Source organism: Apteryx mantelli, chromosome 14, assembly GCF_036417845.1.
Source record: "Apteryx mantelli isolate bAptMan1 chromosome 14, bAptMan1.hap1, whole genome shotgun sequence".
Taxonomy (NCBI): Eukaryota; Metazoa; Chordata; class Aves; order Apterygiformes; family Apterygidae; genus Apteryx; species Apteryx mantelli.
This window is the reverse complement of record NC_089991.1, coordinates 23,478,421-23,492,357: the sequence shown is the minus strand read 5'-3', so window position 1 is coordinate 23,492,357 and position 13,937 is coordinate 23,478,421. Positions and strand designations below refer to the sequence as shown.

The 13,937-nt window shown below is 42.7% G+C and overlaps 1 protein-coding gene across 1 annotated transcript in view; it reads left to right on the top strand.

Moving 5' to 3' along the window:
* Positions 1–13,937, top strand: part of PFDN1 (prefoldin subunit 1) — a 34,981-nt gene that overhangs the window by 13,601 nt on the left and 7,443 nt on the right. Inside the window, exon 3 of the mRNA XM_067304952.1 lies at positions 2,055–2,139. Within this exon, the coding sequence (XP_067161053.1) occupies positions 2,055–2,139 (85 nt within the window). The remainder of the gene's footprint in view (positions 1–2,054; positions 2,140–13,937) is intronic.

The window sequence follows — 13,937 nt, the reverse complement described above, 5'->3', positions numbered from 1 at the left end:
CAGGTCTGCATCTAGTAGAAACATAAATAGCCTCCCTCTCCTGGAACAGTGGGCATGGACATCATATTCACAAGGCCAGACAAAACCCATGTTTTATTTCGGCAGGCTGGCGCATGCTGGAACCGGAAAAATGTTACCACTGTATGCAAGTGGATTGTGGGGGCATCTACTTGAGAGTATGAGTGAGCGATGATGTTAAGAACAGGAGCAAATATGAGAACAAAGATGATACCAGGAATAAGCATGATCTGAGAGAGACTGGAAAGAATTGAGGAGAGATTTGGGAAAATTACAAAGAGATACAGTGCAAATTACTGTAGAAAAGAGAAGGTAGATTGGAATCGGGGAGGGAAGTGGGAGAAGGAGGAGGGATTGCTAAATGCAGTTAATAGAAGCACTGAAGAGGGTGTTAATTGACAACCTGTTATAATTAACCACAGTTCTGCTCCCATGCATTTCAGGAATGGATATGGCAGACAGTTTTCATTTTGGCTTTTGCATTGCTGATGCAGAGTATGCTGGCTTTCAAGCCAAGCAGTGGATACCCATTTGTGTTCAAAGAGCACCTTCCAGGCCCTGAGTAAACATGTTAATAATATCACTTGTCATGGGAGATGGTACTACAAATTGTTTTCAGACTTTTGTGTATTAGACAGGGAATGCAGTCTGACTCTGCCCTGTCTAAAGCTGTTCATTTTGACTGTTCAAACATGAACAGTCACTTGGCACAAAGACATTGACCCAGATACTGGTTAGTGCTGAAGGGAACTCATTGGTATGACCTGTGGAGGCTCCTTCTAAATCCCCCAGGGGACATTAGGGAAAGGGCTGATATGCAGCTTGTACATTCCTTGCGTCTGGGAGGACGAAGGGCGACTGTGGAGGGTTCCTAAAATTCATTTGAACTTATTTGTCTTTGTGGGATATCAGAGCCATGTGCTGAGAGCTTCTTTGGATACTGTTGTTCCTTCAAAGGCTCTTCTGAGCAAATCAGACAGCTTTTGCATGCCATCTAGCAGGATTGCTTTGACTGAGATGTTGTGGAAGTATCTTACAAATCCCTTTGTTGGCAATTAAAAAAACAGAACAAATGGAAACCAGTGACTGCAATTTCAGTTAAAAACAAGTACTTCCCACCCTACAGAAAAACCCTCTGAACTTAGAAAGTATAAGAATTTGGAAGTTACTGAGGACACATGTTAAAGCCAAGCCCTAAACAGTGGGAGCTGTGATAGCTCAATCACAGAGTTATGGTTCACCTACCTTTATCTATGGTGAAAGCAATGGGGTCTATAGCAAGTGTTGTTTTCTATTGTGCAGGTTTATTTAATTTGTGAGCATTAAAGCGGTAATGTGTGGCTCTTAACTGTTGAGAGGAACCTTCCTGACTACATACTATTCATGAATGAGGACCTTTTTGACTGGTATTTGATGAGACAGACTCCCCTTTGCTAGCTGTGTGGAAGAACTGCTTTCAAAAATGTTATGTGTCAAAGTTTTCAAGGACTCTGAATCATAAATGGAAATCTCTGTGCATTCTTTTTCTTCCCCCAAAGTAATGGGTGAAATTAGTGAGCAAACCTTAAAGGCTAGCCCAGTGGCATAGCTATTCCCTCAGTTGTGTTGTCTGACTGCTTGCATCATGTATGCCCTACTGTTCAGTGTGTCCATGATATACTGTATATCTTTTTCAAATGTTAATAACGATCATGAAGATGGAAGACTGGTAACATTGCAAAGATAAGGAGCGGAAAGAAAATCTGGAGTTTGTTATTTTAACAACAGAGTTTTGTTGGGGGTTAGTTAATAAATGTATTGTCCTTTAATAGCTCATAACCACTGTTCTGCAGCTGATTTTTCTGACCATTTTGGGTCATCATAGTTGTTTCTTATGTCTCTGTCCAAAACATGCAGATTGAGAGTAAATACTTTGTAAAAGTCATTGTAGTTTAACTTGGTGCGCGGTTAGGTGTACCATAGTTAGATGTAAAAAAAAAAAAAAAAAAAAAAAAAAAAAATCCAACAGTTGTCTGTCTCTTCTTTTTTACTTGTAGGTTTATTCTTCAATCTAAAGGAGTGATTCATAATCAGCTCTTAGAAAAACAGAGAATAGCAGAAGAGAAAATTAAGGAATTAGAGGTAAGGTTTTTTTGGCAAATAAAGATGATGAAAATAGAACATAGAAGGTCAACAAGATACTATTTTTATCTGGTACTTCTCATTCTGAAGGCTCATAACTAGGGGAATGTAGGGGTTGTTAAAAGTAATTTACAAGTAATTCATGTCACTTGGTTTCTTTACTAGATCTGCAAGCTTGTGAGTGATATGGAGAAAGTGGATAGGGATTGATTGTTCACTCTATGTCCTGATATGAAGACTGGAAGTGAGGGGTTCAAATGAGATTAGTAAAAGCCAGGTTTAAAACTAAATGGTGCGTATGTGGTTCTTTGCAGCAGGTAGGTAACGTGAAACTCCTTCTCAGTGCTGTGGATATTAAAAATTTACACTGGTTCAAGACAACTGTACAAATTCATGGAAGAGAAATCCATTGAGAATTACCAAATATGTAGAAATTACATCCTGCTTGGGAAGTCCCTGAGCTAAAAATGTCTGGAGGCTGGGAAAGTATTAGGAGGAAGTACCATATATGCCTGCCCTGTTCTTACACTCTGCCATAGGCATCTGCTTGTGGCTGCTGTTGAAGACAGGATATTGGGGGAGATGGGACTTTGTTCTAACATTGTGGTCAGAGCACTTCCGTGTTCTTATGTTTATCTAGCTGGAATATTTGAGGGAGAGAAGAATATCTAGGAAATATAAAGCAGTCCCTGTGCAAGTTCCAGCTGCTCAAACAAGTTATCTAGTGAATCTTGACTATCTTCTAGTGGTTACATGTACAGTTTACAGTTCTTTGGAGGGTGGTTCAGAATGTACTTTTTCAAGGCTGTTAGTGTTATTTTTTCTTAATGCCCCTAAAATAGAATTAATACAAACCCTGTTCCTTAGTTTTTGAGGAATGACAGAGAAAACAGACTGAGTTGAGTCAAGCTGCCTACCTAATATGTTAGTGTTTTGGAGAAGGTGACTGCAGACCAGATAACTAGGGACAAAGAAGTAGCAGTAGGAGGTATATACTCTGATAGGACTGCACAGTTCCATTTTTGTTGTCTCCTGCTTACGCTAAAGCAAAAGTAGAGGTGTTTTTTCTAATTTCTTCTTAAAACTCAACTTGGCTGGGGAGCTGTAAGGCAAGCACGTCACCGTATGTTGCATTGTATGCAGTGTTTTCTGTGTTAGGTGCTAAGAGGTTTTGTGTTTCTGGCTACCAGAATCTTTTTCTACATGGGGAAAGCAAGTACTCCATGGGTAGGCCATATATTTCAGGTAGCTCTAATGCAGGCCAGGCGCAGGTGTTTTAATGCTCACATGATAAAAGTGATTGTATCCTGCTTACGCTGGAGCCATCTTAGATACTGATGGCTTTGAACAAAGTCAGCCCCCAACTGGAGCTAGAGAACTTCATAGCAGCATTTCTGGAGCTGGAAATGATTGGAATGTGGTTGACAGCCTTTATTTACTGCCCTTTGGGCTCCCAGAGTGCCAGTTTCATCAGGCTGTGGTCAGCTTTTCAGCTACTGTGTCCTTCAGCTGCGCATCTCAAGTTTCTTCCCATTCCTGGTGGGTAATGGATCTTACCTCCTGAACTTTTAGACTGTTGAGTTTAGTAGAACGGGTGGAGTTCCCCCCAAATTATAACCTTTGCCATTCTTGCACAAAGCCTCAAAGCTGGCTGCTTCACAGTGGTGGGGTTTTTTGTTTTGTTTTGTTTTCCTGCTTTATATCTCCCTGTTGCTTTGGGTCTATGGTTATTGCCACTGAATTGAAGTTCCCAGCAATGGTGACCATCTCGGAAGGTGGGGGAAGTGGGAAGGTGGCTGCCATTGGATTGTTTTTTCTTTTTAACCATAGATAATAGGGCTCAGATTGCCAAAATTTTCAACAATTTGCTTTAAATGAACATTCAAGTCTACCTTTTAATTATTCTGTTTCCAGCTGGCTGGCAGTTTTGAGAGAACCATGTTCCTTAGGCTTGGGATTCCCCACAGGAAGAAGGCAAGCTCTTAGACTGACAGCTCCTGGAAACTAAGATTTCAGGGGAAGTACCTGAGTACAAGTTAGAGGGCACTTATCGAAGGAGTAGGGGATTTTGCTGCCCTGAAAACAAGTTGTGACAGAAGCAGGAAAGAATGTGAAACTTGTGTGACCTTGTGCTTCCACTACATCACTGTAAAATATCAGACCAAGATAGTCAGGTTAAAACTTTTCTCTATCAATTATTAAAACTGAAAGGATTTTAAAGCTAGGGTTTATGTTTTACATTGTTAACTACCTTAGTTCTTACTCAGCTTACTTTGCATAGTTGAACCAAGACGATCAGTGTAATGCTCCAGTGTCCATACAGTGTGGCTGATCTGGTTTCTCTTATAATGTGAGCTGAGACAATTATGCATTGCTGTTACAGAGCTATTGCCAAGGCACTATGAAATGTGTATTTCTGATACAGGCCTGAATTTGAGAAATGCCCTTGCTGGTAGTTTGCTCTTGTTTCCAGAGGAGCACAAGTCAGAGAGCTGGGCCAACTGTGAAGCTCTCTTATTTGTGTAACAAGGAGAGAGCTGAGTACTGACTATTCCTGAAAATGTGGAGTTTAATCTGCCTCAGAGATGTGAGCTGAGTTTCCTGAAGGTCACAGCAGTCTGAATGAACTTGGAAAACAGAAACAGGTTTTGCCTCTGGTTCATAAGCTGCTTTTCTGCCTCCTCTGCCAGTCTCCACAGCAGTGAATGATTTCAGTTATTCTTTCTCTCACTCCCCTCTCTTGGGTTCCTCTGCTGTTGAAGCTGTGCATTGCCTTTTTCACGGCAGCAGCACAAAATGGATATGATATTGCTAGTCTCCTCTTCCCTGCTGCTCATTGCATGGCAAAGCCTGGAGCAGCAGGAGAACCAGAACAGTCTTTGTGCAGAATTGAAAATAACACTTGGCTGGAATTTGCATTCGGTGTACTTTGTGAAATGAACACTGTGACCATGGTCCTGAAAACACCAAAGGAGTATAGATGTGCATAAATAAACAAGGGTGCAAATGTATAGTCTGTTAGCTAACCTGCAGAAAAAGCAAGGTAGCTTTATTCTTTTTGTTAAAGGTAACATGAATACATATGTATACTTAGCATACTTCACAACTTGTGCATAATCCTCTGGAATCCAAATAGACTGCCTAGGCTTGCTTGCAAAATACATGCGCTTGCTTGAAAGCTGTGCCAGCAAGACTTGCAAAAATCTTCTCGGATACTGCAGAGACTGATGGTGTAAGGCTCGCATACTCACATGGGAAGCTTCCTGCTTAGCAGTAGCGATTGGATTTTTCCAGTCCTGATAATATCAAATTCTTGTTGTGTTTCACTGTACAAGGGGTGTGTGTTAAATCTATTTTGAAAGCATTCTAAAGGGATGAGCATAGGCTCTTTTTAGCTCAGCAATGTTTGTGCAGTATTAGGAGAAAAACCAAGTAATGTTTTTCTTCCCTTGTTTTTAAGGAAACATGATATGTGAGGGGTGGAACAATGCTTTGTTTCAGGAAATGTTATCCATTTCCACTGTAGGGCTAGATGGATTCTGTTTTTAATGTGGCTTTTTAAAAAAGAACAAACTCTATGATGTTATGAAGACATGGAAAATTGATTCTGTTGGGGTGGAGAAAGTGATTATTGCTGTGTGTTTTCTCTGGTAATATCTGATAGTTCCCCCTCTCTCCCGCTATATTCGTCATGTTTAGTTGTCAGGCGTTGTCAGACTAAATTGCTAAAAATAACAAATGGGGGGGGGGGGCTGTGCTGGGCAGCTCTGGCCACTGTGTGCCACTGAATTTAGTTCCTTCATGAAAAGGGCAAAAGCAACCTGCTGCTTTCTTGTTGAACTGGATTTCTGTTTTAAAGTTCTGACCACAACATTGTTATGTGCCTATTTCCCAGGCAATTCTTTACACACATGTATGGGAGGGTGAAGGTTCAACCTGTGGCTGGAAGAAAATATGATCTGGAGTGATTGCTTTCTAATGCAGAAATTCTTCATATGATCCCTAAAATTCTATGTCCAGTTGTTCCATCCCAGGCCCAAGGTTTCTTTCTTCTCATTGTCATGATGGAGAAAAATACTTTTTTCTCAAACACCCGTATGCTTCTCATTCAATGGCTTAGATGGTTCTGCAGTGCTGTTTTCTGGTAGCAAAAGTTGAAATGTTGTTGTATTGGAGTGCCTTGTGGTGATTAGATGTCAGAGCTAACAACAGAGTTCTTTCCTGGTACTGCCTGGACATAAACATGCTTGTACTGCTGCTTCCATTTCTCTAATCTTCTTTCTCTAGGAGCTTTAAAATGGCTTTGCTGCAGCCCTGAGGCATAATGGTGTCACCCCTCTTCTTGATGAGTCTAGCAGTGCGTCTCTGATGGTTGCCACAACAGTTTTCTCATACCCTGTGGGAACAAAGATTTAAACAGTCAAGGTGTGGCTGAGGAGAAGTGCCAGATCCTGGGACTTCAAGTTTCTTGTTCTCTGAGCAGGTACGGCTTAGATGGACCTGCTCCATGTGGCTGCATGTCTGCCCTGCTCCATGTGGCCATGCATCTCTTCTGTGCTTCCATGGCAGTTCTCTGGACAGTCCTTTAGTTTTATGTTGAAACTGTCAACATGGAGGCCAATTCTGAGGGTAGCTTTAATGATGTGAAAACAAGTCTCTTGAGATTTGTGGTGGATTTTACAGACCACTGAACAACCATAAGAAGGTAGCAATGTTAGGCCGTTACCAAGTTGGACCAATTTCTTCCTGGAATTTATAGCTGAGAAGTTCTCATCCCATTGTTTGCATGATGCAGGCCAGTGCCCAGGAATGCACGGTGGGCTTCTTAAATGAACAGGGGAGAATAAGGAATGGTCCTGTTTGCTTTGGAGGGGGGAAGCCTCAAGAATAGCTCTCTGTGCTTTAGTCTAGAGCAAATTTTACTTTGGATGAGTGTGCTTTTCTCTCATTCCATCACTGGCATATATGCGCATACCTAGGATGTGATTTTAAACCTATGGTGTCAGAAGCTGCACCTTGTTTTTGAGGAGAACCCTAAGTGTGTGTAGAAATATTCAATCCCTGGTTTGACTTTATGGCTTGGTCTGCCCTAAGGAAGATTGGCATGCTTTTACCACTGTTGTTCATACCATAGCCAAACTGGCACTAGCTGTAGTGTCATGGGACTAGCAAGGTTTAGACACCGTTTCCTTGCAACTTGGGACCTTGGCTGCAATCATGATTTGGGAACAACCACAAAATTCCCCTGCACAGATGGTTTGCAAGTTTGGGGCATTGCTAGGGAGAAGATTGATTTCCAGCCCGCCCTTCCCTCCCATCTCTTTGAATGTCCTGGGAGACTTTTTTTAGTTAAAAAAATTTTTTTTTTTTTTGGTCTCTTCCAACATCTTCACTTAACAGTATTTGGTGTTGGAGGATTCAGAGCAGTAGTATCCCCTTCCCTTCTCTCCCCTGAGTCACAGTTTGGAGCTGGGTCAGCTTTCCCTGGCTATGTACGATTCAGGGGTCCAGATGCTCTCTGCAGCTGAGAGAGAGGTAGTAAGTACTTCCAGAGGGTCACTCATTGCTGGAGGTATCTTCTCCCTCTGCAGCAAGGCTGGACATCTGATGTTGGGACAGGTAGAGTATGGAAGTGAACTTCACATGTAGGATTAACATTTGGGCTTGCATTGGGCTCCCATTAGAGGGGAGCTGTGGGAGCTCCATAAATTGTGGAAATTGATGTAAAAGTGAGCTGCAGAACCTCACCAGGCCACCTGTGAGGAGCAGAGGAGGAGATGGCCTCAGTCTTTAATAGTTTTCGATGTCTAAAGCAGCTGCATGTGTCTTAGAGTTCCTTTTGGGCACTGCCATTTGGCCTTGGTGGTGATCTTGGAAAATGTATTCCACCTTGATTGTGTTGACTTCTGTCATCCAGGCCTGAGGCTGTGCTTTCAGTGAGGGCTTGCTCCCAGCTCTTCAGGCTAGGACAAGTCTGCAGTCTTAGCTTGCTTTTTAATGACATGGGTAGTCCAGCTGCCTGCCTAAGCTTGTTGCATCCACAGGCGCTTCCATAGGAGAGCAGAGCATGGGTTGCACAGGGAGAGCCATTAGCATGAGTCTGCCCTGCACAAAGGTGCTTGTTTTGAAAAAGGGTGTAGCTGAAGCTTATTGTTTTTCCTGTAGATCTGGCTTGCTTATGCTTCAGGAGAAGCACCTACATTCTCCAGTTTTGAAAGGAAAAATACACTGAACAATGAGGAAAATAGGCCTTAAAAATAATAAAATGGTGAAACAGGCTAGATGAACAGACAGTGAGGTGAACTGAGAACTGGCTGAAGGGCAGAACTCAGAGGGTTGGGATCAGTGGTGCCAAGTCTAGTTGGAGGCCTGTAGCTAGCAGTGTCCCCCAAGGGTCAATCCTGGGTCCAATCTTGTTCAACTTATTCATCAATGACCTGGAGGAAAGGGCAGAGTGCACCCTCAGCAGGTTTGCTGATGATACAAAACTGGGGGGAGTAGCTGATACACCAGAGGGCTGTACTGCTGTTCAGAGGGACCTTGACAGGCTGGAGAGATGGGCAGAGAGGAGCCCCATCAAGTTCCATAAAGGGAAGTATAGAGTCCTGCACCAGGGGAGGAATAACCCCATGTACCTGTACAGCCTGGGGGGCGGACCTGCTGGAGAGCAGCTCTGCAGAGCAGGACCTGGGAGTGCTGGTGGACACCAAGTTGAGCATGAGCCACCAACGTGCCCTTGTGGTGAAGAAGGCTAATGGCATCCTGGGCTGCATCAGGAAGAGCATTGGCAGCAGGTCAAGGGAGGTGATGCTTCCCCTCTCCTCAGCCCTGGTGAGGCCACACCTGGAGTACTGTGTCCACTTCTGGGCTCCCCGGTAGAAGAGAGAGAGATATGGAGCTACTGGAGCAGGTCCAGTGAAGGGCTACTAAGATGCTTAAGGGGCTAGAGCATCTCTCATGTGAGGAAAGGTTGAGAGAGCTGTGACTGTTCAGCCTGGAGAAGAGAAGAGTGAGGGGGGATCTTATGAATGCGTTTAAATATCTGAAGGGAGAGTGTAAAGAGGATGGGGCCAGACTCTTTTCAGTGGTGTCCAGTGATAGGACGAGAGGCAATGGGCACAAACAGAATCACAGGAAGTTCCTTCTGAACATAAGGAAAACCTGTTTTCCTGTGAGTGTGAGTGAGGACTGGAACAGGTTGCCCAGAGAGGCAGTGGAGTCTGCCTCCTTGGAGTTATTCAAAAGCTGCCTGGACAGGGTCCTGGGCAACGTGCTCTAGGTGACCCTGCTTGAGCAGGGGGTTTGGACTAGATGATCTTTAAAGGTCCCTTCCAACTTCAGCTATTCTGTGATTCTGTGAAAAGGTGGAGAATATAATGGACACAGAGAATTAACACTATTAGGGCAAAACCATTCTTTCTGGAGAAGTCCTCTGACATTGGGCTGGGACCATACAAATTCGAAGTAAATGCTGTAGGATTTGGGGCATAGTTAATGTTGCACTGATTCCTTTTGTCCCTTAAATTGACTCTTCTGATGGTAACATGAAGAACAGGCCTTATTCCTTGCTTTCAAGGCTGTGGATGAATCAGACTGACTTAACTTTTTTCTTTGTTTACAGCTTCACAGTTATCTCCTTGTTTGTCAAAAGTGAAGATAGTAAGATAATTGTTTTCTTACTGCCTCACTTCCATGTTTTTTGTATTAACTGTTTTTCTTTTATCCAGATCACATCATCTCAATCTTATCCCAAATAACTGAAAGTTGATTCTGTGTAGTTGGAGCCTTGCAGCTCCTTAAGGGAATAACTGCTCTTTAGTAATTGCAAGAAAGAAGGTGCATCTTCTTTAATTCTGGTCTTGATTCCTATGTTAGGTTTATAACCCTCTAACAAAGATAAAATAGTATATGTTCCTTGTGGAAAATTCCTTAAGAAGCATGTCCTATGTTAAATAGTACACAAGTCACTGGTTACAAAACATTAAGTTCTAACTTCATAGGGACAGAAAGGAGAGAATCATAACGTTTAAGAGGGGTTTCAGTTCCCAACTCTTTGAAAGCATCTGCCACTGGCTTAGACCTGGGGTGTCTTATGAAAAATCTAACATCTCATCAAATTTTTATAAAAAGTAGTTGTAGGTGATGCTGATTTTGGTGGAATTATCTGTATTTATAACACTACTTTTGTATAAATATTCATTTACAAGGCTGGAGCTTTCATTTGGAGGATTCCTTCATAGCAACAAGTTTTCCAGCTCTCAAAGCAAATACTTAATTAGTAATTCTCTGTTAGTCGTCACTGCACCACACACTGCAAAATAAGCACACACACTAGCTGAGAGGGCAAAGGCTTTGTGAAGGGAGAAATTGAAATTTGTCACAGTTCTGTATTTTCATTGTCCCTACCTTTATTTTTATGTAAATAATTATAGTTTTTAAAAGCAGGAGAATAATATGGCTGTTGATTGATTACTTTTAAAGTCTTTTAGAAGCTAATTATAGAGATGCTTTCAAAATAGATTTATCTCTGAACTTGTTTTAGGATTTTTTGGTTTTGCTCTGGTTTAAAAAAAAAAACTAATGGAAAAAGCTTTTCAAGCAAACTTTCCCAGCAAGCTAGCATTCCTTTGTAGTTCAGGGGAAAGTGAAATGCATTATGCATTAATAAAAAACCACTTCTTCCTCTCTGTCTAAATGGTTTTGTCCATCCAGGAGCCTACACTTAGTCATCTGGGTCTGAAAACATTGCTTGTTTCCTTTGATTAGCATTAAGCTGCTTTTATGAATACATTGAAATCATTTTAACATGAAATTGATAGATAAGTCGTTCTTTGTCATTTTTAAACCAGGGTCTGATTCATTGTCAAAGCTCTCCTTTGTATTTACGGCTGCAAAGTATCCAAAGCAACGAGCATAGCTGGAAACGGGTCCCTCTCCAAATTCCTCCTCGCATGAGTAATATTTAGTCACAAAAGCAGTGCCACTGTACGTGCCTTAGTCACCAGGCTGTATGCAGTCACTCCTTGCTGCCCTTTATGCTTTGCAGTTCTGTGACTCTGGGGAGGGGGATTATCGGTCCCCCCCCCACCTCCTCTCTATCTTGCCTGGGGAGAACAGGAAGCAATTATTTGGAAAGCTTGCTCCTACCTGTGGGAGACCTGACCCAGCTCTGAGTCAGCTTTATAAAGCCACACCTTGCTTCTCAGGTAAAGAGCTTGTCACGACTTCCTGCTGGGCCCTTGCAGCTGCCTTGCTCACTTTTCTAATTTGCCCCGAGATATATTCCTGGTGGGGAGCTGGCCACTTCCTCTCCTTCTGTCTGTGAGGCAGCCAAAAGTTCAAGAGTGTCTGACTTTGTGGGGGCGAGGTGGAAGTGGAGAAGAAGAGATACTGGTTACTTAGGAGTTTACATCTTGTTGCTAATTTTTGAGTCTTTGGAATTTGAGTCTATGGTAATTATGTTAAAAATGGTCTCACTTGGCCTGGACTATAGGAGTTGGATGAAAAAAAAATGTATGACTTGACAAAAGTCATAAAAAGTCATATTACTAGAGATATTCTGATCAGCTGAACTGGCTCTTAGGAACCAAAGTGCAAAATTAAGGAACTTAATGCATTTTGCAAGAGGCAGTTTGGTGAGGGACACTTCTGCCAAAGCAAAATGTGGGGATTTACAGATTCTGGGTGAGTTTTTCCTCCGCAAGTTCTCTGTGTTTGACTTGACTCTGCTGTCATTGATTCTACGGTTACCAAGTGCAGTACCTGGCCTGAAGCAATATGCCTCTGAAAACTTTAGTCTAAATGGGTAGTTTTGCCAAAAAGGGGTCTCCCATGAGCAGTCTTCTGAGTCAATATTATATTTCTGCTGCCACCTACTGAAACATTACCAGTCAGCTTTCTTTTGTAGTAGTTAACATCAAGCTTGGGTGCAGAAGTTCACTGGCACAATCTGTCATCCCCAGTCACAGAAAGCAACTGCCTCCACCTCTATTTAAAATGCTGTTGTGTGGCTGAAATGACAGTTATGTGCAGTGTGCTCCCAGCTGGGATGGAGCTTTGATACTGAAAGGCTGCTCTGCAGATGTGTTTTCTTGGCCATTAGTGTTCCTTCTTCTCTCGAAGGATTCCCTCCCCTGGTACCATGTTTGGAAACTAGTAGGTGTTTTATCAAACTAGCTTTTTCTGAGTACATTCCTTGGCATTTCAGTGATGTCAGAAGCCCTACTGGTAGTGCTATAAGTGGGATGGATACATGATGAAGGTAGATTTGCACCTGCAGTTCTTTAGGCAGCTGCTTCTAATGATGGTCCTGAGTTGACAACTGCATTTTGATGCTAGATGTCCTTTCTAACTGGGACAGCCTGTGCTTTGCTCTGCTCTAATCCAGATGCTTTTGAAATGACTGAGGCTCCTCATAGCCTTCTGGAAAGAACAGCTAAGGGAAAACCCAGGGATCTGAATCATCACTTCTCCTCTTAGGTAAATGTCATCATCGTGCTTCTGTCAGCAACTGTCATCAAAAAACAGCTGGGCTCCCTTCCTATTGCAGTTCATTCTTGAGCAAACTCTAGGCAACTTCCTGAGAGCAATAACCCTCCTTGGAAAGTCTTGTTGAAGTGTATCTAAGTATGTCCCGGTTGCTGTAGCATGTAATCCCAGCGTGTCCGTGTGCCACAGTGTCACACTGGGCAAGGTCCAGTGCGGGGTGGACCCATTAGGGTGTAGGATTGAGCAAAGACTCACCCAGCCCTGTCAGCAGAGCCCACTGTATTCCGGTTTCTCCCAAAGCAAAAAAAGCTGGGTGCTGTGCAATGGGTCCATCTGATTGCCATTTATGTGTTCAAGTGAAAACACTTTAAACAAAGGCATGCTATCTTCAGTGACCTGAGGTTGACCAAAATATTTGACCTTGCCAGCAGTGTGTGTGAGAGCAGCTTAGTGTGCTGTTCTCCAGCATAGGGTATATAGGCAATTCCAGTCCTCCTAAAAGCAGCAGTGGCCCTGAAGGGTAAGGGTAACCCATACTGCTCCTGTCTTACCTCCAGCATGCAGACAGCAGAACTTTTTTCTCTCTTGGGGAAGATCCTTCTCCAGACAAGTGTTTGCACCCAGCTCTATCTCAGGATCTGCTTATCACTTTCCCGAAGAGCATACACACAGAGCCCTCGAGGAATGCCAAAAATGGCCTTGGTTAACTTTGGGAGAAACAGAAGCTCTTGGCTAGGAGATTTATTGAGATGGTGTCACAAGATGAGTTATATCAGGGCTTCTATTTGAGGCTCTGTGTCATGCCTGAAGACTTTGCAGAGTTCCTCAATGAAAGCCTTGAATGCATGAGAGTAGCATACCAGCATCTGGAGGCTGGTAGCCAAGTGTGCTGCAAACCTTGGGGAGCATGTGCTCTGGAAAGGAACCTGCCAGCTTGTTTCATCCTCACAAATTGTTTTTTTTTATAAACCCCAGTCAAAAGCAGCCTGAAATGAGAAGGCATGTTCCAATACCAGAGCCTTAAATTTCCATGCAAACATTTTTGTTTGGATTTAAGCAGTTAATATTTGTGTTTGCAGGCCAGGCTTTGCAATATTGAATTACAACATGAGAACAAAAGGTTTAAACTGTCGTTTCATCTCTGAAGTGAAGAGAGAAAACTGGATTTTAAAGACCAAAAGGAGTAAAAGTTGGACAAACCTCTATTTGAAGGAGGAAATTCACCTGCAAGTTCTAGGCGTAACGCGGCATGAATGACTTTTGGCTTCTATTTCTTGTTTTTTTTGCTGAGAGCAGAACTTCTGTATTGG